Source organism: Gymnoscopelus braueri (genome assembly GCF_963280865.1).
Source record: "Gymnoscopelus braueri genome assembly, chromosome: 9".
Lineage (NCBI taxonomy): Eukaryota > Metazoa > Chordata > Actinopteri > Myctophiformes > Myctophidae > Gymnoscopelus > Gymnoscopelus braueri.
The window spans coordinates 35,072,181-35,098,208 of NC_137610.1; the positions used below are offsets into that span (position 1 = coordinate 35,072,181).

Here is a 26,028-nt window from a genome sequence, read left to right on the forward strand (position 1 = left end):
TTCCCGAATGGGTTCCAAGATTGGTAATTGAGTAATATTTCACCAGGAGATCTACACTTTGTCTCAAGTACTGGGGTCCCACTGGCTATTTCCACCAAATGTTAGGGATGCTAGGGTTCATGTGGTTAACTCACAATTGTTGTCTCTTTAGCCTACACAACAACACTGTCTGCACCACAGCTATAAAGCTCAGGGTGCAAAAACATTGCCAGTTATTTAGTCAGTCAGCTATGGATGATTGGAACGTACACAGTAATTGTGAGCAATTTAACTGGGAGTGTACTGATGTACACATGTGACCAAAGGGAGTCCATTTGGCTACATTTGTGCACTATCTGAGTTTCAAATGGATAAATGAATGGATGTGTGGGTAAAATGGATCATGATGACAAGACATAATGACCAAAGTGAGGCTTTAATGAGGCCTAGTCACACAGTGTGGAACAATGAGGTATAACAAGTATTTATCAACCCATAAATCTACATGTCATTTTTTTCTCCACTTTGTTTTAGAACAGAAATTGCAGCATCAAGTTATATATATAAAAACGATATCACAATGCCAATAAACATTAACATTTTCTATGAGAAAATTAAACCCTAGAACATGGGAGTACATTGGCAGTATCTTTATAAAACAAATACATCCACGATATAGCAGCAAACACTTTGAGGAAAGAAGCAGACTTCATTTTTGTTTTTCTTAAAGGGATGGCAACTTAGTATAGCCTTATTTTTCTCATCACACATGCAATGTCTGGGAAATACAGATATACATATAATACATATGGATACATAGGTGAACTGAAAAAATGTCCTGTTAGCTTTACTCTTGCACCTAACTCATCACTGAAACATGTGGCGTTAGTCAAGATTGCATGTGATAACTTCCTTTTGCTTGATGTAAATGTCACATCATCCAGAAATTGCATCCACACGATATAAAAAATGCTAAATCAAGTAAGAAAAAAGCAAATAATAAAGCCTAATTTATACTTTGTTTTACGACTGCGTTTCTCACAGAAAATAATGTATAAATCAACTATTAGCCGAGGACTCGTCACTAGCAGCTTATCATTTCAGGCTGTGACAGTCAAGTGATTCATGACTTGATTCTGTTGCTCTTCCTACATTTCTCACATCTCCTCTACAAGACTGTCTCTTCTTCTGACCCTTTCCCACCACTTCACTGAGCACAACTAAAACATCAAAATGTGCAACAAAAAAAGGTTTGCAAGCCCTTTCCTTTATAGCATTACAGGACAAATTTGTATGTTTTCTTTATGTATCAATTTCCCCAAGTTTTTCAATGGCACATATTGCTATTTTGCAAAGAAAATAAACAAATAATTTGGTGTTTTCCGTTCCATTGTCCTTTAGGCAGTTAGATGTCTTCATAACCCGAGGGCCTATCAAAAATTCAAACACCATTGTATAAAGCGAAGAAGATTCAATCAATCAATGAGGCAGTTTTTCTTAATTCCTGACAAAGTGATTTATCAGATGTAGGCAGATTTCTTTTGAAAGAGGCAAGTTGTTGATGGTGTTTAAGAAGACAGACCTAAAAGTATTTCCCCCTTCCTCAACCAGACTTAAAACCACAGAATCATGAGCACCATTAAATGAGCAATTCTATGGGCTAATTTCTGCATTTGAAACCAGACTTTGCAGAAGCCTATCAGTTCTGTTGCAGACCAGAACCACAATTGTACATTTCATTTAATGCTGTTGACACCCGAGCTCTCCAGAGAGGGTGGTCATTTTGATTCAGGCGAATGACAGACTCCCAAATGTGGCACCGTAATTCTTCAATTAATTGATTTCTCTTCTATTGTTGTGTGAATTAAAATCTAGGATGGGTCAAAATGGTTGCAAGGCGGAGACATTGTGACACTGTAATATTCTTTGACATTGTCAGAAACAAATGGGATAATACCTTCAAAAGGTGAATTCAAACTTTTGGGCCACAATAGCATTATGTCTGCTCCAAAAGGTAGTTGTATTGTCTTCTAATGTCTTCAAACACTCATAGCTATGTACAGAATCTAAACAGCAGGTAAAACCCAGTTAAGAAAACAGTTCTGAATTCTGTTAAAATGTTCAAAGAGTCCCAAGTTGTGAAAGAATACGTCTCCCAGCACTGGTCCCACGATTATTGAACTTCCTGAACTTCAGAAGTTTGTATCCACTGCTTTATTTACTCACGTGGTCTCTCTCACTAAATCTCGCTCCAAAATGTCATTCCTATCTGTACTGAGAGAATGGAAGATAATTGTCAGACAAATCTGTTTCCTCATTTCCAGTTTTGTTCGTCCACTCTCTGATTGATTAAAGACAGGCAGAGAAGCGCTCTCTGCGTCACCTTAACTCTATGAGCATCCCATAACACAAACGCACACGTACAAACACATGTCATTCTGTGTATGTGTGTCTGTTTGTAGGTATACAGTGCCTAAAGAGGTATACCATCCATGTAATCAGTCCAAGCTCTTCTACCCTTATTCTACCCTCAGAGAGCAACTCTGAGACACAGTCCAGTCCAGGTATCTACTCAGATATTGACGTCCCGGACATCAGTGGGCGTGGCCGAGAGGTCAAGTCCCTCCCCATCGCCGATGCTCTTGGTTTCTGTGGTTACAGTGTGTGGTTGCGCTTGCCGAAGACTGGTTTCCAACAGCGACTCAATTTGTTCCTGACACGCCCTGAGACAATCCTAAAGACATGGAGAGACAAACAAACAGACAGACCCTTAATTCAGATACCAAGTGGCTGTAGTCTTTGGTTTGGCTGAGTAGGGTTCTGATTGGAGGTGATTATTTTAGGATTAGGGAGGAGAAATGGGTGGTGGAGGGAGGCAGGAGAGAAAAATAAGTGCGGAAGAGATAAGCAGATGGTTATATAGGGTGTACTATGATAGGATAATGGGCAGTGATATTGGCATCACTCCTAGTAAGCTGTGCGCAACGGCATGCTATCTGGGGGTAACATGGTGTTTAAGTATATGAACCCCCCCACACACGCACACATTTTTGTCACATACTTCTTCAGTTGTACTATACTGGAATAAAAAGCTTCAATGAAAAACAAAATCACACATTTGAATTTCTCAAACGCTGGCGCTGCCATGTTTTAGATGAATATATTTAACGGACACTGAGAGTAAAGAAAAGGTTGGTGAACGGATGGATGGATTGATGGATGGATGGATGTACAAATGTACCTACCGGATCACTCCTGATGATCTGTGCCAGTCGCTCCGTTAGTTTCTGCGATGTCATGGTGTTACCCACCATTCTGAGCTGTAAGCCCTCTACCGCAGCCGCCATACTGCCTGCTGCAACCATGGAGGGAGGGTTGGCTATGAATTTAACATCTGAGGAGAATAACCAGAGATATTGTTAATAAAGTGCTGTTTTTAATAGAGAGTGAAAACAAGAACATAGTAAAACAAGGATTAGTAAAATATTCTTAAATAAAAGACAAGAAGGACAGGCAACAATTGATAAACAACAGGCAAAGTGTTACAGGTGTACATCTTTACTTAGCAGACATTTAATGCCTTTCCATACCTGTAGCACATAACGCCACAAAGGTCTGAGCGTGCTTCCTCAGAATTGGTCTGTGCTCTTTCCTAATTTGCAGCTGGGACAGGAAGTGGTCAATGAAGTCAAGGGGTGTCACTGCAGCCAAGTCCCACTTCAGTTTACTCAAAACCATCAGTTCCATTTGCTGTGAAATGAAAAAGAGGGAGAGAGCGGGGAAGAAAAAAGCATGAGATGAGTGAGTAGAAAGGAGAAGAGATCAAGTGGGAAAGAAAGACAAATCAATACCAATAATATTCTCAATCCCACAATGCCCACTAGAAGCTCAGCCAGGGTCGGCTAAGATGCAGACAACTCCTACAATTCCAAGTGCTTGTGAGGGTGGGGGGTCCGCAGTTCAAATATTAATATTTTGTGGGGTCGCGGGCGTGGCCTGAAAAGGTTCAGAACCACTGAATTCTACCCTAATCCACTAATCAACTACATTTGTTAATCAGTACAGCACATAATACATTAATTGATAACTCACCAATAGCTGACTTGGTGACACAGAGTTGTCTGTGTATATACACAGTTTCTCGGCAGTGAGCGGTATGGTTTCCTTCATCTTGGATGCCAGGAACATACAGGCAGCTCCCAGCAGCTGCAGGTGGCTTTTCTTGGTCAGTTCTACAGACAGGAACCGGTCCAAATAGTTCATAGCCAAAGGAAAAACGTCTTCCTCACACTTCTGCTCCTCACATACCTGTAAAGAGAATCAGGACAAGCAAAGTTATTTCATATATGTTCATTAACCACTTAAAACCCTAGCATCGGTATTGTGGGGAAAGCTTTCGCTGAAAATAGCAGATCTACAAGCTCACAACGCAACGCGACGAGATGTGAACAGAAAAGACACTAGTATTGAGCCCTGAGGGACTCCAGTTACCCATATTGGATTTAAGTGGTTAATTCACTGGCCAGTCTATAACTAGATTGACCGGGGTACATTTCCTTTGAATTAACCACACCAGAGGCAGGGGAACTCCTCCTCACACTTGCAGTATTAGAGATTCACCACTGTCATATCTACAGCAGCCAGCAGAGGGCGTAGTGACAGTGAGGATAAGACACACAGACACAACATTAACATCTTTTACTGCTGGCCACCATGCAGCAGCTGAGAAAGAAAAGTAGGCTACACTTGACAGGGACCAAATAAACTGTTAAATCCATAATACATATATAATAATACTTAAAACAATAAGTTATGTCATTTTCAGTTAGATGTGACCTTTGATTGATATTAGCCTACTGACAACAAGACAGATTCATAAATTAATTATAATGGAAGAGAATATGAAGGGAGTCCAAACCATAAGCAAGAAAATGAAGGCCAACAATTTGTCTAAACCTAGTAGCTACAGACGTACTTCTGGTTCTGGGGCATATGTTCATTATAGTTTCATAATATAATAAAGGCTCATGAGAGCATGCATACGAAGGCGATCGTCGCGGCTTTACGCATACAATCTAAGTAATCACACTAATAAATAATGGATCAATATTAGGCTACTCTCTCGTGTGTACATCTAGCACAAATGTATAGGCTAGAAGGCCGAGAAAGGGCCAAAAACTCAGTTGTCAGGCAGACATCTTCCTCATGTGAGGAACACAAAGGCTTGAAACGCGTGGTCTACAGAAAAAAAGAAAAGAAATCGGCAACTTTGCTGCAGATTTTCAAAAAATATTTAGAAATATTTCCACCTTACACATGTAACTTTCTAAGCATGTTAATCCTACCAACAATGAAGATGTGTCTTTAAGAACGAGTAAAATAAGTGGGCGTGTGTGAAAATACGCTTAACTTTAATAGAGGAATAATTTGAGTGAAACCATGAGCCATGAAGCCTTAAAAACGTTACTTTATATCTGAAAATGTTTGACAGAAGTTTGACAAATGTTTTAGAGTGCATCCTAACCTGTGCTACATGCATAAAGTAGCCTAGTTCCAGTGGTGTAAAGTAACTAAGTACATTTACTCAACTACTATACTTAAGTACAATGTTGAGGTATTTTTACTTCACTGGAGTATTTCTAAATTTCAGTACTTTTACTTCTACTCCACTACATCTCAGAGGCAAATATTGTACTTTTACACTATAATTATTTGAAAACTTTAGATACTACCGGTAGTTACTTTGTAGATTGTGATTATTACAAAACATACATTATGCACTTCAGTCCTATGCTATGCATTATGAGCTTGTAGATCTGCTATATATATATATTATTTTTTTTGAAAACTTGTGAAATGGGACATTCTGCAAAATGAGTACTTTTACTTTTGGTACTTTAAGTACATTTTGATGCCAATACTTTTGTACTTTTTACTCAAGTACATTTTGAATTCCGGCATTTCTACACTGCAGTATTAATACTTTTACTTGAGTAAAAAAATGCAAGTACTTTTTCCACCACTGCTCATATAGGATATACTGTAACTAGTCTTGGACATATAACATAACTAGTGACTTTGTGTCACCTACACACCTCCAACATCCAGGTGGAGACTATCCTCCTCATGTATGGAGCCACATCTCTCTGGATACATCTGAAGTAGTTGGCAGCGGGCAGGTAGTTGTCCTCTGCCTGGAGCAGAGCCTGCAGGACTCTGTCATTCAGCAGGTTGAGGTCCTGGTAGGCTCTCCGGACGGTGTCCACTTCACAGCACATCAACTGGGGCTCCATCATCATCATCTCCACGTTCTCCTCCACACAGCTCCACAAAGTGTGTCCGGCTTTTAGCTATTCTTTCTTTTTTTTTTTTTTGAAAAATAACTCAAATAAAAAAAAGGATGTCGTTTCGACAGTTAAAAGCTACTGTTCCATTTGCTTCCGAGTCGACAGCCCAGTCTGTGCCAATTTCACTTTCACAATTAGTCAGAGAACATTTAGTCTTAGGGACATTAAATAAAACAAATACTTTTTAAAGGCTTAGTATTATAGAGAAGCCTGAGTTGTGTTAGCCGACTAAAAGTCCTCATTTGCACCAGCAGTTTCACAACTTATGTTTATTCCTTTTTTTCTTTCTCAGTATGACCGCAAACTTCCTCTTTTCTTGGTGCACAGAGGAGACTTCCAAGAAAGCTCAAAGGTACTGAATGAAGCCTGCTGCTGCTGCTGTGTCCGATAGCCTCTCTCTCTCTCTCTCTCTCTCTCTCTCTCTCTCTCTCTCTCTCTCTCTCTCTCTCTCTCTCTCTCTCCCTCTCTCTCTCTCTCTCTCTCTCTCTCGCTCTCTCTCTCTTCAGGAGAAAGGTTTTACTGTGTGTGCTGTGCTGCTCTTGCTGCTGCGACTCCCCCCAAATAAACCCTCTCTCTCTCTCTCTCTCTCTCTCTCTCTCTCTCTCTCTCTTTCTCTCTACTTCCCCTGTTCTCTCTCTTCTACTCCTCTGTGGTCTGGTCTGGGGGGGCGATGACGTTACTGTTGTTCCGTCCCGTACATCAAAGCAGAGGGGGGGGGGGGGGGGGGGGGGGGCTGTCGTTCACGGAAGACGGTACAGAGAAAGCCTCCCCCACCTTCCCTTGTTGCACACACATGCTGTCTGCTACCAGTGGTGGAAAGTAACTAAGTACATTTACTCAATTACTGCACTTTAAGTACAATTTTGAGGTATTTTTTTACTTTACTGGAGTATTTTCAATACTTTTACTTCTACTCCACTTCATATCAGCGGCAAATATTGTACTTTTTACTCTACTACAATTATTTGAAAACTTTAGTTACTCGTTACTTTGTACATTTTGATTATTATTACAAACATTGTCATACATTACCACTTCAGCAGCCCTATTTAAACTTTGGATCTACAAGCTTATAGATCTGCTATTTTCAAAAGATTTTATAATACTTTTATTTAGGTAAAAAAGATTGAGTACCTTTTCCACCACTGTGTGCTAGTGTAGTTAGGGTCTTTGGTGGTGGTGGTGGTGGTGGGGACTGCTATACCTCCAATAGCAGATAGGGGGAGCAGAGAGCTGGGATGAAACTTTTCAGGCCTGTAGGGACCATTATAGAGTTGTAGGGGAAGTTAACCACTTGAACCCCAGCATCCATATTCTGGGGGGAACATTACCCCCAAAAATTGCTGACGCGTTGTGAGCTTGTAGAGCGGCTATTTTTGGCGAGGAGAATAGGTGATTGTAGGCCCAGATGGTCCCTGGATCCCACTTTGAGAACCACTGTTCTGTCGGGTTTTAAGTGGTTAAGGATGTCATAGCACTACCACACACCCTCCATCACGTTCACAACGGATGTCTCGTAGAAAAGACTACAGTGCAGTGTGTAGGTGTAGGATACGTCTGTTCTCTGTCCCTGTGTGTGACCCTTGGCCTCTGTTTCTCGGGGTTGCCGGGTTAGGCCGGGTCATAGTTTGGACAGCACATACAATAGAAGCCTCTGCATTCCATTGATTCATTATGATTGATCCTTCTCACAATAGTGGTACACGCCGATCGGCTTCGCTAGCCTTCTGTTGAGTTACCCATTGGTCTTGTGGATGAGCCGTGGGCTTCTATTACTGGGTTATAATGTTGTAGCTGATGGGAAGATCAAACTGGCTATGTTTTATTGACAGGAGTTTATCATGTTTTAATGATTAAATACAGGGTTCTTTAAGCCTAATGAACATTTTTAGGGGCCAGGCAGCTCTAATGTTAGTCCCTCTTGCATTTGTCAATATTCTTCTTATTCTAAGGAAATCTGCCTTCCCACGCAAACTTACTCACTGCTTTTTCCTCACAATGTTTGGCAACACCAAAGTTGCTACACTGTATGTTCACAATGTCCAAATTTTAGCCCACATTGCAACAAATTGCTGTAAACAGATAGGATACTGCAAATTCTTGCAAAATGAATGCTCATGAAATTAAATGACTAAATGATGATGTCATGGTAGATCATGGGGACAACTACAACTACTACTTTTGTATTTGAAACTTTAAATTTCTCTAAATATTAATATTCTCCGCAAAAGCGTCACCTCCGTGACGCATAACGTGTCGCCGAAGCCCCAAATAGGCCCCGCCCGTCACATTTCACAACCCGGAAGAAGGGGTGATTTAGGACCATGCGCTGGGTGAGCAACTCAATGCAAGTGGATTGGCTGGGATTTCCGGTGCCCTCTCTATTATTTTTAACTCTATGGTGTAAACCTGTTATGCAAAGTAGCCATTTGGGTACTTGGAGGAAACATTTCCGTGTAGCGACCAAAACACCACTGCTTACCATCGAAAACGACACACCTTGGGGATAGTTTCAGCAAAACAGTTCCTGTCAAACTGCATCAAAGATGTCTATCTCGCCAAGAAAGCTCTCCAACTCTTTCAAGAGAAACCCAAAGCTTTCATAGTCACTTCAAGGCAGGATATCCACTCAAATATGGATGTACAACATCTCCATAGCTCGCACAAGTAGTAGTACACCTTGCCGAGCCCTGTGGCCCATAGGGCAGCGTGAGTCAGCTTGATGTACTGTATAAGCACATCCCCCAGCCATGATGTACAAGTACACCCCCTGGACAGGAAGTATGTCGCAGGGACTTACCTCCAATCAAAACCTTGATGATGAGTGCCAAGCAGGGAGGCATTAGGTCTCCATTTTTACAGTCTTTGGTATGACCCGGCCAGGGAATTGAATCCTGACCTCCCAATCTCAGGGCAGACACTCTAACCACAAGGCCACTGAGCTTGGGGCAACAAATCTACGCATTGAGTTCACTAACACTGACACAATGTATTTTTTCTTGCACCCCGATGGTACCATCAACTACGCAAGCACACCTACGTAGTTCATCATCGGGAACAAGATTAACATGGTTACAAAACTGTGTAATGGAAGATGCTATGACGACTAGTTTCATTAGTGTTTATATTGTTTGTATATTTATACTTGGTCATCATTTCTTGTTTTCATATATTGTATGTGCACTATGCAGTTTATTGTTATTAAAATAAACTTCATCTGGAAAGCCATTTTTTATATTCTTTATTTTACATGTTTTTAATCCCCATAAATAACTTAATAAGTTATGCAACCTTTCCTTTAGTATAATTTGCATAAAATTGTATTAAAGGAAAAGTTGCATAACTTAGTTATTGCAAGAGATTAATTTATGAAAATCCAAATAGACTTAGACTCTCAGATCACCTATCTCAATTATTTGCAAAAATATATCTATTTCCTGGTTTCAGCCAAGATAATAATTTCAGGATATGGAAACAATAAACAGACTTAGTCTATGAGAGTATGAGATCATCTCTCGAAGTTGAAAAAGTCAAAAATGCATCACTTTCTAGATTTCTTTCATAATGTATGCACATTATGCTATTGAGGAAAGGTTGCATGACTGCACCATAGTAATAGATTCATTTCTGAACATCACAAACATTGACTAAGACTTTTGGTTTACCTTTCTAAGTTAACTGGCAAAATTATAGCGATTTCCAGTTTTTGGCCAATAATTAGCTAATGATGCAAATTACGCAAACTAAACACAACAGAAGAAAATGGAGATATCTTTATTTGACTTTCTAAGAATCAAAATATACCACAATTTGATAGATAGGCCCCTGAAAAGTAGGTGTGGCCGATTTTATGGCAAGAAGTAATTTTTTTAAACAAATTAATGGTTGGAATGGATTCAGGACCCCCAGAAACCCATGATTAGACATCCCACAATTTCATATTGGACAATTTTTATTTCAGGTACCCCAACTTTGATTGGCTCCCGCGAAGTTTCCCATGGGAGTTGGGTTGAAACAAATTGTGAGGTGTTAGTAGACACCTTTATGAACACATTTGTGAAGAAAGCTATTGGTAAGCATTTATTTTGCAGGTTGGTCACAAATTTGGCTAACTTTCCCTAACTAAGCTGATTTGTACACACCTTTCCCCCTACACGTGACAAACGTTCACTGTGACGATTAATAACAAAAGGTTACTGTATTCCACACAAATGTTTATTCGGCACTGTTGATTTCACTACATTCAGTCAATTCAAATTATTTGGCCTTTCAGTACACCAGCAGTTATTAAAACCTCCTCAGTCTGGCAAAGACAATAAAAATCTGTTTCATGTTGGAGACAGGCTCATTAACATCCCTTTCTCATGATCCATGTAGGGATCCAGTAGCTAGGGCTTGTGACCTATTTTGGTTATAGAGAACGAGTAGTAGGAAAAAAAAGAGTTGAGTAAAGAAATGCTGATGAGGCCAGAGCAGTTATAGTGGCATCAATAGCATATGTTCACAGGCAGGGTTACTAATGAGGTATAAACCACAATGCCACAATGCAGATAGCGTCCCACACTCTCATCATTTAGTATGTGTGTTAGAATGCATGTGCGTATGTACTATGTCTGGCTGTGTGTATGTGTGTGGGGGGTGCTGGAGGGACGCTCCCAGCAGCTCTCAAGTGCGTCAGCGTCTTTGAAGTCCTTGAATGCCCTCGTATCACGGCTATCAAGTCTGGACACAGGGACAGAGGCAGAGAAAAGGCCGGGGCTTCTTCCCAAAGAGACACTCAGTCTGCCTGCCCCCCCGCCCCCCCCCCCCCCCCCCTATTTGTGCCCTCCCACCCTCTCCTTCCCTAGCTGGGGGGATTGTGGGGTATATGTCTGCATTTCCACTGATGTTTTGTGTAACTGCAAGAGTTGTGCACAGATAATTTTGGGAACAAGCTACACTACAGCACAATTTAGGCATTTAGCATGCAGACATAAACCTTTGTCAACCAATGAACAGGGTAGGTGGTCCAAGAATTAGATTGCTGCAAAAATAAGGATAACAAGTAGAACACAAACCTGGCATGTATCTAAAGAACATACTTAGCATCAACAAGTAAAAAACATAGCATTATCAAAAGTAGACCGGTGTGGCCTCAGGCAGGACCACGCAAGTCGAGAACGATGTAAATCGGGAACAATGCAAGTTGGGGGATGCACGCTTCGTCCAGTTATGCGATACCTTTTGTAGCCGTTGTCAGGGTACAGGGTACAGGGTACTACTTTTAGTATCCATTACCCACCACCACAGACCACCACTGAGTCACTATTACTCAGACATCACCGGCCCGTCACTATGACTCAGACATAACCATATATAGAATTCACTATGACTCAGACATAACCATAAATAGAGTTCCCACTGCAGCTACACCCAAATATGGCATGTGTCATGCTGACTGTGACAGCATGACATCGGACCAAACAAACCGTGTCATGGGCAGACGGACAACCTGCACTGATGTCAAAGTATGGTCTGAAGATCTTCCAATAATGGTGAGGAAGTTCGCTGCTCCGGGCGTATACTTAAGTTCCATCATGTCGCTGTAACGTCGTCTCATATCCTCTCCTTGAGCGATGCCACGTCATACGTCTTCACTTGACCGTATATGGATGGAGCTTACGTGGTACCTATGCCCATATTGCTTGGGTCGAAGAGGCTCACACGTTCCGATCTGGTGTCGTATACATCATACATGGGTGCCTATATGGAGTCAAATGCACGGGTCGGTGGTGCAACGTAGGTGTGAGGGCCCCATAGCGGCCCAAACTGCTAGAGTGTAAAATGTGGTCACAATGGTACTCGTTACCATTATTAGTACGTGATCTGAAGATTTACTGCTCCATTCACTTCCTGGTTAACTTATTACTTTAAAATCCTGTATCTCGGCCCCTGTGTAATTTTTACTATGTATGTTTGGCGAAACATGCTATTTTCAACTGGCTGCAATTATGGAACGGATTACCGCGATCGGATTTTTTTCCCCCCGATTCTACGAGACTCCTGTGTGTGTAATGAGGGGATCACCGTGAGGACGGTGATCACGGAAAATATTTTGTGACTACTTGAAAAGGTAAAAGAAATCGTTAAAAACACTGGCACACAAGGGGCACGGTGGCGCAGTCGGTAGCGCTGTCGCCTCACAGCTAGAAGGTCCTGGGTTCGATTCCCGCCGGGGACGCTGTGGGCACTGGGGGCGTGTCTTCTCCTCCGCGTCATCAGCGCCCATACCCTAGGTGGGGTTGGCGAAAGGGCCTACTCTGTGTGGAGTTTGCATGTTCTCCCTGTGTCTCCTAGGGTAGTTAATACCCTCACAAAAACATGTAGTAATCCTGGTCACTATACCGCCTCCCCCATGACAGCCGGGGCGCCTGATGGAGGGGAAGGGAACTGGTTGGAATAACGTGTTCCTTCCACGCGCTACGTCCAACCAGGGAAACTCCCCCCTGTCAGGTGACAAGAAGGTCAGTTGGCTCTCATGCCTGAAGGAAGCATGAGCTCGGCCCTGGCCTCCCTACTGTGGGGTGACAGGTGTAATACTGGTGTAGGGCTGGTGTAGCGCCCAGGATCACTTAGGAAATTGGCACCAGGTGAAAAAAATGGGTTACAAAAAATCGCGGGAGAAAAAAAAAAAAAACCGCTGGCACTGGCTGTACCCTGTTTAAAAAAAACTCTGGCAGTGAATGTATGTTAACTTTTACAGTACAACAGGTGGGGAAGATAAATAAATGATACAATTCAAAACATCATGGAATCAGTTTAACACCTTGTTGAGGATAGTGAAAACCATAAACCTGTAATTCTAAAATCTGTTTCAAAACAGTTTCAAATATGAATATAGTAGTTTATTGTTTATTCAGATTTCAGCATGATCACAGATGTTTAAAAAGACAGGTGCCATTAAAAACACTGAATTATTTTGCTGATTACAATATAAAACTTCAAATCTAAAAAATGCAATTGCCTATCTAAAAATCCAGTAACACAAAACAATCTAACATCCACTATCATTTAAATAATAAACAATAAAATATGGCTGTATAAATGCAGCAATTCTAAGAAGAAAGTCCCCCCCGCCACCCCCCTTAAAAGGAAGAAAAAAGGGTTCTCTTTGAAAGAGAAGCTTTCCAAACCAAGGGTAGAAACACAATAGACCACAATGAAAAGATGGATAGAGTAATTGTCCTGTTTAGTGATCCGAAAATGAGAGGAAGATGGGGTGGAGGACTGTGTGTGTGTGTGTGTGTGTGTGTGTGTGTGTGTGTGTGTGTGTGTGTGTGTGTGTGTGTGTGTGTGTGTGTGTGTGGCCAACACAATGAGGGGCCAAGGGTGCTAACAAGAGGAAAACCTCAAGACAATGGACTCCTCAGCGAGAGCCCCCTCCTCCGTGTCTCCCTGACCTCACTCATCCTCTTCTGTCCCAAACTTAGAAGATATATTAAAGACCCACTCCCCCCAAAATCATATTTCTTGTTTGGTTGATGAAGCTTATCTATGAAAATCTAGCTCAAAATCAGTTCTACATTAAGTTTTTATATATTTACAACAAAAATATTATTATAATTTTTTTTTTATATTCGATATTTTCTAACTGCAAAAAAATCAGTTTCATGATACTGACATGATTGCTGACCACGATACTGACATGATACTGAAATTATACTGACCATGATACTGATATGATATTGACCGTGACACTGACATGATACTGACATGATACTGACATGATACTAACTTAGATTCCTAGTAACATTACATATTGTTTTCCAGGTGGCTGACAAAAAAAAAGTAAGGGGCTACTTTGTTACCCATTCAACATTTTTTTTATTCTTCACCCACATTAATTTCCTTAGACAGCGCCCTGGTGACTTTGGTTCCAAGTTCAACGGCCTAGAACCTTGGTGCTTTCCTGGACAGTCAGCTCTCATTCAAGGCACACATTGGTCACTCGATCCTGTAGGTTTACTCTATAACATTCGAAGGATCAGACCCTTCCTCACCCAGGAGTCAGGCCAGCTCCTTATCCAGACCTCAGTCATATCAAAACTTGACTATTGTAACCTCACTGGACTCCATTGGCTCCCAGTTACTGCCCGCACAGAGTACAAAACACTGATGTTGGCCTACAAAGCAACCAAAGGTATGGCACCCCCATATCTTCAAAGCCTGATTCAACCCTACAACCCTCCCGCTCACTCAGATCGGCTAACACAGGGAAGCTGTCAGAACCTTCCCTAAAACATCCGGGACAACGCTCCACACGTCCCAGACTCTTTTCCCTTCTGGCTCCCAAACTGTGGAATGAACTCCCCATTGCACTTACACCTGCAGACACACTCCCAATCTTCCGGCGTAATCTGAAGATTGACCTCTTCAGACTCCACCTTAGCCCGTAGCACTTGCCGTAGCACTTGCCCTAGCCTCGACGACCATGCAGTCTTATGCAAAGGTTAAAATGTAATTTAGATAGCATGTTATGTAGACAGATGCCAGGTTCATTTGTTGACCAGGCATCCTATAGTTTGTATAGTTTCAATGTACAGATTATTTATCTTTTTATATTATACTGTTTAGACCAGTGGTTTTCTTTTTTTTCTTTTTTTTCATCCCGCGATTTTTGCAACCCTTTTTTTTCACCCGGTGCCAATTTCCTAAGTGATCCTGGGCGCTACACCAGCCCTACACCAGCGCTACACCAGTCCCCCACAGCCTGGGGAGGCCAGGGCCGAGCTCATGCTTCCTTCAGTGCATGAGAGCCAACTGACCTTCTTGTCACCTGACAGGGGGGGGTTTCCCTGGTAGGACGTAGCGCGTGGAAGGAACACGTTATTCCAACCAGTTCCTTTCCCCTCCATCAGGCGCCCTGGCTGTCATGGGGGAGGCGGTATAGCGACCAGGATTACTACATGTTTTTGTGAGGGTATTAACTACCCTGGGAGACACGGGGAGAACATGCAAACTCCACACAGAGTAGGCCCTTTCGCCAACCCCACCTAGGGTATGGGCGTTGAAGACCAGGGGTTTTCAACTGATTATGAACCAGGGACCACCACCCTGACTGAGAATCAACCTGGGGGACCACTGTTGTGTTGGGAGGGGTGATATGTCCATGGTGTGGGGGGAAAGCTTGAAATTAAATTATGACTGTTAAGGGCTTAATTTCATTTGTTAATTTGAGGTGAATTAAATCAAGCCCTTAACAGTTATTATTTAACTGAGATATGCTAGTGGTCCAGAGCTAAAACAAAAACTCATGTTAACTGATTCATTACAACTTATGGGCACATTTCCTTATAATGGTGACTCAACCAAGCAATCCGGTACAGTTTCCCTTGAGATTCCAACTCCCATTTCTGTGGAAGTTCTTGACCTCCGACTTCCCAGTAACTGACAACATTGGCGCGTCATCATACGTCACCAGGTAATTTACTGCACTGTTTCTCAACAAGTGGTCGATAAAATAACATAGAATAAAATAAAATACAAATCTTCACTTTCCTACATAACTAAATGCATGGTCAGGGACCACATGCAATACCTTCACGGACCACCAGTGGTCCACAGACCACCAGTTGAAAACCCATGGTTTAGACTGATGATAGGTTCTTGGTTTACTTATGATTCTAGATGACTATTTCTATGCATTAAGATGTATTACCTCGTGTTTACCTTGCTTACTGTAAATCGCTCTGGATTAAGAGCGTCTGCTAAATTCTTAAATTGTAAATATCATGCCCAAAAGTAGGTACTCCAGGTTGAAAGTAGTTACAAATGTTACATCCACTGATGTTTTGGAATATGTAGAATTGTTTGGTTTATTTTGACTTGCTTTATTTCTATTTGGTTTGGTCTGATGGTATGTGAATCTGTCCATGCCTTCCCATGCAGCAGCTCGACCCAATGGCAAATGGACAAGAGGTGGCTGACCTATGACCGATTGTCCCACTCTCTAATCCCTGACAGCCATAAATCTAGGAGCTGGTAGAAGCACAAGGGTCTGTTAGACCTTCATGTCACCCCTACCACCCCTGAGTTTCCCAACAATGGTTTGGGACCCAGTTTTGGGCCACGGCCCCATTTTTATAGTTAAGTAATAAGTAAATATCCTTTTTAATGTTCCCTATTATTAGATATTAGATATTTTCTAGATCTACAAGCTCACAACAAGACCCGAACATTTATAAGTTTGGGTCCTGGGGAGACAACACATTTATCTTTTGAGTCTTGTGCTGAAAAGTTTGGGAACCACTTTTGGACCTTCATGTCACCCCTTCCACCCTCTCCCTTCTCCTCACCCCCCCTACTTCTTACTCCTCTGTACTAGTTGTCCTGCGCTGCATTTACTCCCTTCATCCCACCACACACCACACTTTCTCCCAGTACTCAATCCTTAACCACTTGAACCCTCTAGAGATGTAGTAAACTGGACTTGAGCTGGATCTGTACTTGGGCCGCTTCTTTCCATCTACACCAAATATCTTCGGCAAAAATAGATCTGCTTTTTTCAAGTGATTGAATCACTTCTCTCACCCTTTCTTCCTCTCCCGTGCACATTGAAATGTGAAATATGTGACTCCCAATGCAACCCAAAAAGAGACTTCACCTACTGTGTCTTGCAGTGATATAGTCATAGAGTACACCAGTGTGCAAATTACCGATAAACAAAACAAATTTCATAACTTATCGTATAGTTGTACACTGTACTATGTATATTGCATGCAATAATAATGTGTAGTTGCCACAAAAAATTGCAAAAAAACAAGCACAACTGGACTTGTCTCAGGGTACCAGTGGGACTTGGCACAAAGTTCTCGGCCTCATCGTTCCTGTTCATCTCCCTGCAACATCCACTTTCTTATTTCTCCTCCGACTCTTTGTTTTGCTCCTATTTTCTCCTCTTAACATCAAACTTCCACAGCACATTAGCAGTTTATCACATTTCTGTTCCTGTGTTTGTTTTGCATATGAATATTGCCCACTCTGCACTTACTGTACACCTGTGGACCCTGGAAGGGGGTCCCTCTTTTGAGATCCTTCCTGAGGTACAATATATTTTCTCTTCCCGCCAATTGATTTTTTTTCTTGGGAGTTTTACCTTGCCTGATTGAGGGTCTAGGGAAAAGTTTGTCATTTATTTCCCTTGTTAAATGTGGGCCTCTAAATCCCTTTGAGACTGTAACAGTGATTCAGGGCTATACAAATAAAGTTGAGATGAGAGTGAATTGAGTGGCACTTTGAACGTTGTACCTACCAAGCACTATAATTCTAACTATAACTAAAAGATATTGTGTTAAAAAAAACGCGAACGCAAGTTGATGCTAAAGTCCACCACACCACAACTATACAGTAACAATGACAGTGGTGAATTATACAGTTATAGTGAATCGTGTGGAATGTTGAGAATGTCTGGGCATAGGAACCCTAGTTAAATGTTGAGAATGTCTCCACCAGTGACACAGTTTTTTCCTGTGTGATCCCTAAAGTTAGAGAGAAACCACTGTGGTTGTGCGTATACTTGACAGAGTGTTAAGAGAACTTTGGAGCGGTCACCTCACAGGATGTCAATAAACAGATTTGGCAATATCTCAAATCAAATCAACATGCTATTCAACAAAGTGCCAGTTCAGACCCCTCTGATTCTTTGGGTCGAATTTGCAATGCCAGGAGTGATGTGTGTAGTTGCCATGGTAACAACACAGTGGGAGTATGCCAACATTATGGATTGTCTCTGACTTTATTTAGTAGTGCTAAAACTGGGACTCAACAATCACTTCTATTTCCTCTAATGCAGGTTCTCAACCAGTGGTCCGGGGACCACCAGTGGTTCTTGAGGAGTCTCCAGGTGGTCCCCGGCTAAATGATGGAGAGTTGCCAACCAAATGGACCCTTATAGTTCTTAACTCTTGAGAGAGTAAAATGACCCTTACGAGTCCATTTGGTTTCATTTTACACTCTCAAGAGTTAGATTATTGTTAAACATCTGCATTACTTAATTTACAAGAAGTCTACACAATCAGAGAATGGAGAAGGATTGTTATTTTGACAAAATCTTATCCAACGATAACAAAGTATTCTACGTTTTTGGGGTCTGAGAGGCGAAATCTCATCAAACGGTGGTCCGTGGCGCAAATGCAGAATAAATAATGGACCTTGATATGACAAGGGTTGAAAACCACTGCTCTTATGCATGGATGCATTATCTCAAATATTTGAATATTGAGATAAAAAATATTTTTAAAAAAAAGTCTTTAACATACAAGCATATTTGTCTTCCTCTAAGCCTGAAAAAGAATCGCCAAAAAACATTATTTAAATGAATCGTCTATTTAATACATGCTTGTCAGTTTCCAGGGGTCAAAACAAGGCATTCCTTTATGTTTAGTGGTCATGAGTATGCATCCCCTTTTAGGGGCTGCAAGCGAAAAAGGCCAAGAACCACTCTTCTAATACTCTAACTAGTATTGATTACCACTGACCTTCAACTGCTATTGATCATTTAGGTCTGCTTGATTACCACTGACCTATAACTATAATTGATTGCCATTGATCTAACAGCTATTATTGATTGCAATTGACCTCTATTGATAATGCAAGTGATGGATTATGTTTTTGTGTGCTGATGAAAAGGCTGTGCCTCTCTAGCCAGCTAAACACAAAGCCTTGAGTCTAAAGGCTATAAGGGAGTAACTATTTCAAGTTTCCAGTGATCCGGATATTCCTTCCTGGATCAAAAATGTGTTGCTAAGCGATATTAGCTACAATTTAGTTTATCTGGAACAGAAAAATCATATCCGTTCAATAAATGTATTCATTATCCCCCCCCCCCCAAAAAAAAGTTCACAAAGTACCTTTTTCTTTGCTCTATCTTAGCCCTCATTTGATATTCCATATGTTACGCATACGTTTGATCCTGACAATTTGAAAGAACCCAAGAGTATTCACATCAAATGCACCACTACGAAAACAATAAGCCAGTGACATCCTCGTTGACAGGACGCACAGTGGTGTCGCGTTACTGGGGGTGCTTGTTTTGTTTTACTAAATGTCCCTGCATACTTTCTCTTTCATTTAGTGAGGCCCTGTTGGCGTTCGGTGTGTGACGTTGCACCTTTTCTGAGTTGCGTGCCCTGTTTTCAGTGACTGAAAACCAGATTTTAGTTCAACTCTATACAGTATGAATGCATTGGAGATATGTAGAGTGCAAGAAACTTCCAGGATTTCACTGGTAAGCTTAAAAAAGACATCAACCAAACAAAGCCATGATTTAACTAGGAAGTTTTGGCAACTCCAATGACATATCGTCGCTGTCCAGCACGAACCAGCTAACTCAATTTTCAGCTTTTTTTTTCATCATAAATCAACGCTATTGAACACCCTTTACGTCAAAAACTTTTAACTTTAGGTTAAAAACTAATTTTATCTATCTATTTGTATTTATCTCCATGTAGGGATCTTGCTAGGGAAGGCATCTTTAGTACAATGAAGAACTGTGTTAGATTGGTGCTCAGGAGGGCTTCTGCCCCACGGGGCTCACGGTCTGGCCATGGAGGCCCGAGCTCTGTCTGCTGTGAATGCTGTCTCTCTGCCTGAATCTTCCTAATAAATGATGAAAACATCACCCGACTGGATATAATATTTTCCATAATACACATACAGCACAGCGCACTGCGCAGTGAGCGCACACAGAGAGAGGAGATCTACCACGGAGCACGCAGCAAACAAACTAACGACGAAGGGTTTTCCCCCCCTTAGTCTGTTGAAACTATGCAGTGTACCTGTTTATCAAACTTAGCACTGACGCTAATGTTATGAAAACAAGTAATTCTATTTCTAAAATCTATGAAGTGTTTAATGAGGAGAGCAATGTGACAAGAAATGAGTTCATAGCATTTCTCTCGCTGTTCTCGCTGTTCCTAACGCCACTTGAGCCGGATTTCTGTTCGGACGAAACTCCTAACTCCACTTGAGCTGGATTTGGGTAAAGTGGTGATAATATAATGACACATGCAAGTATCTGACAATATATAAAGTCACTATAACTATACCAACTTTGATGAGGCAGTATTGCTTTGTTTTAAAAATATAATGTTTTTTCATTTCCTGAAAAATGAGCGTTTTGGAGTTAGCTGGTTGCTGCTGGACAGCAGAGATATCCTTTTCTCTATAGGGTTAGACTCACAAATACAAACAACACATTTAGTCTAAAAATAACCACTCATAATTGCCTATAAGGCACTTCAGAGAACATTTTGGTCTTTAAGTGTCTGGATCTGACTGGCCTTGTGTATGTTAAAGACGGGGTGCCGTGATTTTCAGTGATTCCCCCCCCCTAAAACATAATCATCAGGTATTATGGTTATACTAGGAGGAAGATTTTTTTCAAAAAAGTGTACAGAAATTGTTAAAATTATGTTTTTATGTGGACACGCCTCCAGTTCATTAAGTATACCTGGTTCTCACCTCAGCACCTCCTCCACCACCTTAGCACCACCCACCTGTCCTAGTCCCTCCTCCTCCTCATGCCCACACCTGTTGTGTTATGATAATGAGGGGGAGGGTATGTTTTTACTATGTCACTAAAGCGCTGTTTCTTTATTGGCACGTTTGACCCTCAAGGTTTCAGTCTCCAGGTAGAAACTCAAAATAGTCAGAGACGACATAAACACCATAAAAACACCACCAGGGGGCTTAATGAAGTTCTATCAACCTCATAGACACATGAAAAACAGAAAAAGTGCAAAACCATGGCACCACCTCTTTAAGGCAGCTACACACTGTCCGACTTTTAAAGTTGTCGGGGAGTCATCAGATAGTTATGCATTTCACATTACACAAGTCTCTTCTTGAAATCGGCTGTAATAATATCGTTGTGGTTTTCACACTTCATGATTGATCGTCGACAAGGGATCACACACAAGATTTCACCAGCTAGGATACGATCCAGACCCGATACATTTTGTTTTGTATTCCAATCTATATTTCATTCCATTCCATTCCATTATTTTGTATAATCGCATCACCGACGTCTGTCTATCTAGAAACGCTCGGGAAGGCATCGCCGACCGCTAGAATCGCGGCCAGATCGTCTCGCAGAGCCTTACACACACAGCGAGCAAAACCTCGGCGAGCGAAGCACGATCTTGTGTCAGATCGGGGGTTTTGTTGACAAGTGCCAAAAAAAGGTCCCCGACAGCATAATCGGAGCAAATATCTTGCAGTGTGTAGTAGCCCTTAGGTACATACAATATAGAAAAGGAATTTCTGTGACGAATATTGTTTAGACCACAACTGTGCTCTCTGGTGGTTTCCTTCAGGCTGTAATGCATATACCTCTCTCACCATAGCTTTTTAACAGCTGTATGTTTGTGTTATGACATACAGTATGATTATGTAACAGCTCAACCCCATATGTCACACAGACTTAATCCTAAAGTAAACACAAGGATATCCTTATAGGATTAACACAGAGCAACATATGCTTCATATCCCCTGATCACCATACCCCATACCCCCCCACACACACACACACACACACACACACTTAAATGCACACATGAACACACGCACGCACATACACGCACGCACGCACGCACGCACGCACGCACGCACGCACGCACGCACGCACGCACGCACGCACGCACGCACGCACACACACACACACACACACACACACACACAGAGCAGACATCCACACATTAATACAAGTTGAGGTGGGGATCCAGGCCCCATTGTTTTAGACATTGGTTCAACAAGCAGATGACTGGCTCTTCTTGGCCCAGTTACAGAACAATACACACAAAGGACCACATGCACAAGACTGTGGGAAGACAGGAGAGTAGAGAGAGGGAGAGAGTTGGGTTGAGGGACCGATGGAGGAGGGAAGAGATAGAGGAGGAGATATTGGGGAGAGAAGCATTAGGAGATGTAACACATGAGGAGAGGGAGGGAGGGAGGGAGGGGGAGAGAGTGAGGAGAAGTGAAGACATATTAGTGCCAAAGGGCGGAAATTAATGGAAAGGCAGCAAGGAGAGAATGAGGGGATGAGAAGGAAGAGGGGAGAGACGTAGGAGTGCTAGGAAAGGAGTTGTGGATTGAAGGAGAGGAGACGAGGATAGGCATCTCCTGAAATTTCCCATGTCGCATACAGACCACACACTAATGTGTGTCTCTCTCTCTCTCACACACACACACACACACACACACACACACACACACACACACACACACACACACACACACACACACACACACACACACACACACACACACACACACACACACACACACACACACACACACACACACACTGGTTGTCATTCAGCTGAGCACTAAGGCAGAGTGACAGGTGGAGGCCTGCTGTGTTAATATTGTCATGACAACAGGACTGCTGGTCGTTAACAAGCGTAGGGTGATCTGGAGGTGACGACTCAGCAAAAAAAAAAAAAAAAAAAACGGTCAGTCTGCATAGACACACATTAGCATACACGCAAACGCGAATTCTCACACAAGCACACAAGTTGAATGTGGAAACTTGGGAAGACTTGTATTACGGGGCTCCCTGGAGATACAGTTATGGGTGAAAAGCCCCCTTTCATTTATCCTGGCGTTGACGTCGTTCAAGCACGTCTTAGTAATTCCATGAAAACTGTTTGGCACTAGATAATGGGTATCATGATGCCAATGGGTCATATCTAAAGCAGTGGTTCTCAAACATTTTCATGTCAAGGACCCCCACATTTTTATTTGGCCGCAGACCCCCATCTGAAAAGGTTTTGTACCTGGGATCCCCAGAAAAGAAGATTTATGTAAAAACTAAATTCAAAATCATTCAAAAATGTTCAATATGTTACATAAATAAATAAGAAATAGCAGATCTTGTAGCTTGTAGATCTGCTATTTTTGAAAAGCCAACGTATAAAATATGGATACAGGGGTTCAAATGATTGTGATGCTGTTTAACACATTTAGCTTGGGGCCCCCTGGACCCCCTTAAGGACCCCTGGGGGTCCCTGGACCCCACTTTGAGAACCACTGATATAAAGCAGTAAATCTCACTTGATCAACCGTTCATTATTGCCATTTTCTCCACCGTTTAGTCAATGCCAACCCCATCACCCCATACGTGGTCCCTGTCACTGTCAACCCCACCACTGTTGGCCTGGGAAGGGTGTAGAGTAGACCCCCTGCATGCCTCCTCTGGTACAGTCGCCAGCCGCTTTGTTTCACCTGACAGTGAGGACAGCAAGGAGTGCAGAGGGCATCATGTGCACAGAAGCCTGCTGTCGGGGAGAAACCTCCTGTCTTAGGGGCAGTGGTGGAAAGTAACTAAGTACATTTACTCAAGTACTGTACTTGAGTATAGAATTTTGAGGTACTTTTTATTCTACCCCTAAACTTTAGTTACTAGTTACTTTGTAGATTTTGATTATCATTACAAAACATACATTAACCACTTCAGCCCTATATACATTTCAGCATTTTTAAAATAGTCGATCTACGATGTTAAATTGTTTACAGAAGTTGTTCTTATGTATGCTGTTTTTGTGCTATGGGACAATGCCAGTTTATACCATTTGAGAAGTTGAGAACCAACCTGGAGAGGAGAAAAGGGTGTTAGCAGTTCCAGAAAGTTAGACAAATGTGTCACCAATCTGCAAAAATGTCCCTAAACGCTATTCTGTACCTGCTATACCCGTTCTCCGTTATGCCGACACCATTATTTGTGGGTGGAGGCGTGTTGTTGCTATATCCCCAAAATTGCTATTCTGCCATCACACACGTGTGCGGCTTTGGGAAAGCGCACAGTGGATTCTAAAACCACCCGCAAGAGTGCACAGGCTGCAATGGATTCGTGGAGACGGCCAGGATGCACAGCGCGCACCTCTCTCTACTAGGCTATTATTGTCAACAAATCTCTGTGATTCTAATTTGACTATAATCAGCAGAAGGGAGGGTGTCAATTCCTTGTGTCAATTGTATTTATATAAGATGATAGTCTATTTAAAGAAGACAATTTGTGCATCACGCAATCAATGCAATGCTCCAATTTACACACGTCAGTTTTATTCATCGATTATGCAGGAAATAATGAACAAAAATATAAAATTCTCTCTAATCAGTAACATGTAGGTGATACTTATATCTATCAAATGTGGTTTTATTGAAAGGCAATTAAAGTCCAGAGCTGAAAAACCAAACATCAGGTGTATATTTCCATGATAAATCCTCACTGTGTGCTGTTGCGCACAGGACCTGTGTTGCCAGAATTTGCGAGAGAAATAAACAACCAGGTCTATGAAAACAAGGCCAAAAGAAGCGACTATAATAGGCCACATGAGCACTTCAATATGTCATCCATTAAACAATGCGCATATTTATATATGTTGGCTATTTGAAAATAGACGATCTACAAGCTCACAACCGTTCTACCATTATTTACAAGCAACTTCCGAAAAACAAGCCCAATGTGGCTTATAATAATCAGACCAGGCAACACTGCAGACAGGGAGATAGGAGAGCGTATATAGGATTGGGGATAATGGGTAGCGCAGTCTTCTCTTAAAGGTAATGGCATCTGGCACGGTGATTGGTTTTATCATTGTAACGCCCAAACCACACCTATGAATAATGTAACGGGTAGTGCAGGTGTTTAGCGGGTAAGGGAGGTGTCCCAGAATAGCAACTTTTGCAGGGGAACGCCCCTTGCCTAGTCCTAAATCCGATATTAGTGGCTTTAGCAACTTGAACCTGGAATAGGGCCCTCAGTATCAAGGGTTGGATTGGAGGTAAGTCCCTGCGACATGTCCAGGGGGTGTACTTCTACATCATGGCTGGGGGATGTACTTGTACATCAAGCTGACTCATGCTACTGCCCTATGGGCCACATGGCTCGGCAAGGCGTACTTGTGCGAGCTATGGAGATGTTGTACATCCATATAGTTTGAGTGGATATCCTGCCTTGAAGTGATTATGAAAACTTTGGGTTTCCCTTGAAAGACAAATGTTTATGGTTATGTCTGGGTCATACTGACGTGGCCGTGGTCCTGCTTATAGTGCGTAGCAAAAAATCCTGAAGGGGGCGTCAACAAGTGTCATTTGGTAGCGCGGACATCTTGGTGGGGCATAAACAGGTTGACTTAACATTGACTCCCACCAGTATGTCTGCAGCTACTATGCCACGCCCCCCGTGGTGACGACACATTGCCAAGCACTATAGGACACTAAGACATAAACCATGCTCGATTGATCGAAAGAGCTGTCTGTCTGTCTGTCTGTCTGTCTGTCTGTCTGTCTGTCTGTCTGTCTGTCTGTCTGTCTGTCTGTGTGTGTGTGTGTGTGTGTGTGTGTGTGTGTGTGTGTGTGTGTGTGTGTGTGTGTGTGTGTGTGTGTGTGTGTGTGTGTGTGTGTGTGTGTGTGTGTGTGTGTGTGGGTGTGTGTGTGTGTGTGTGTGTGTGTGTGTGTGTGTGTGTGTGTGTGTGTGTGTGTGTGTGTGTGTGCTCACAGTGCGAGTGTTTATCAATATACAGGATGTGATGCAACTTTGGTTTGTGTCCAGGGCCAGAACTAGTGCTGCACGATTAATCGAAAAAAGATCGTGATCTCGATTCAGACACCTATGCGATCTCGATTTTCACTTTTTTTTATTTTCACTTTTTTTTTTTTT

The 26,028-nt window shown here is 42.0% G+C and overlaps 1 protein-coding gene across 1 annotated transcript; it reads right to left on the minus strand.

Moving 5' to 3' along the window:
* Positions 1 to 431: 431 nt before the first annotated feature.
* On the minus strand, positions 432 to 6,752 carry LOC308091961 (G1/S-specific cyclin-D1-like). Its single transcript, XM_080437734.1, has 5 exons — positions 6,075 to 6,752; positions 4,072 to 4,287; positions 3,570 to 3,729; positions 3,225 to 3,373; positions 432 to 2,713 (listed from the first exon to the last, which is right to left on the minus strand). The coding sequence occupies exons 1-5, from the start codon at positions 6,279 to 6,281 to the stop codon at positions 2,552 to 2,554; spliced, it is 894 nt and encodes a 297-aa protein (XP_080293860.1). The 5' UTR covers positions 6,282 to 6,752; the 3' UTR covers positions 432 to 2,551.
* Positions 6,753 to 26,028: the final 19,276 nt, after the last annotated feature.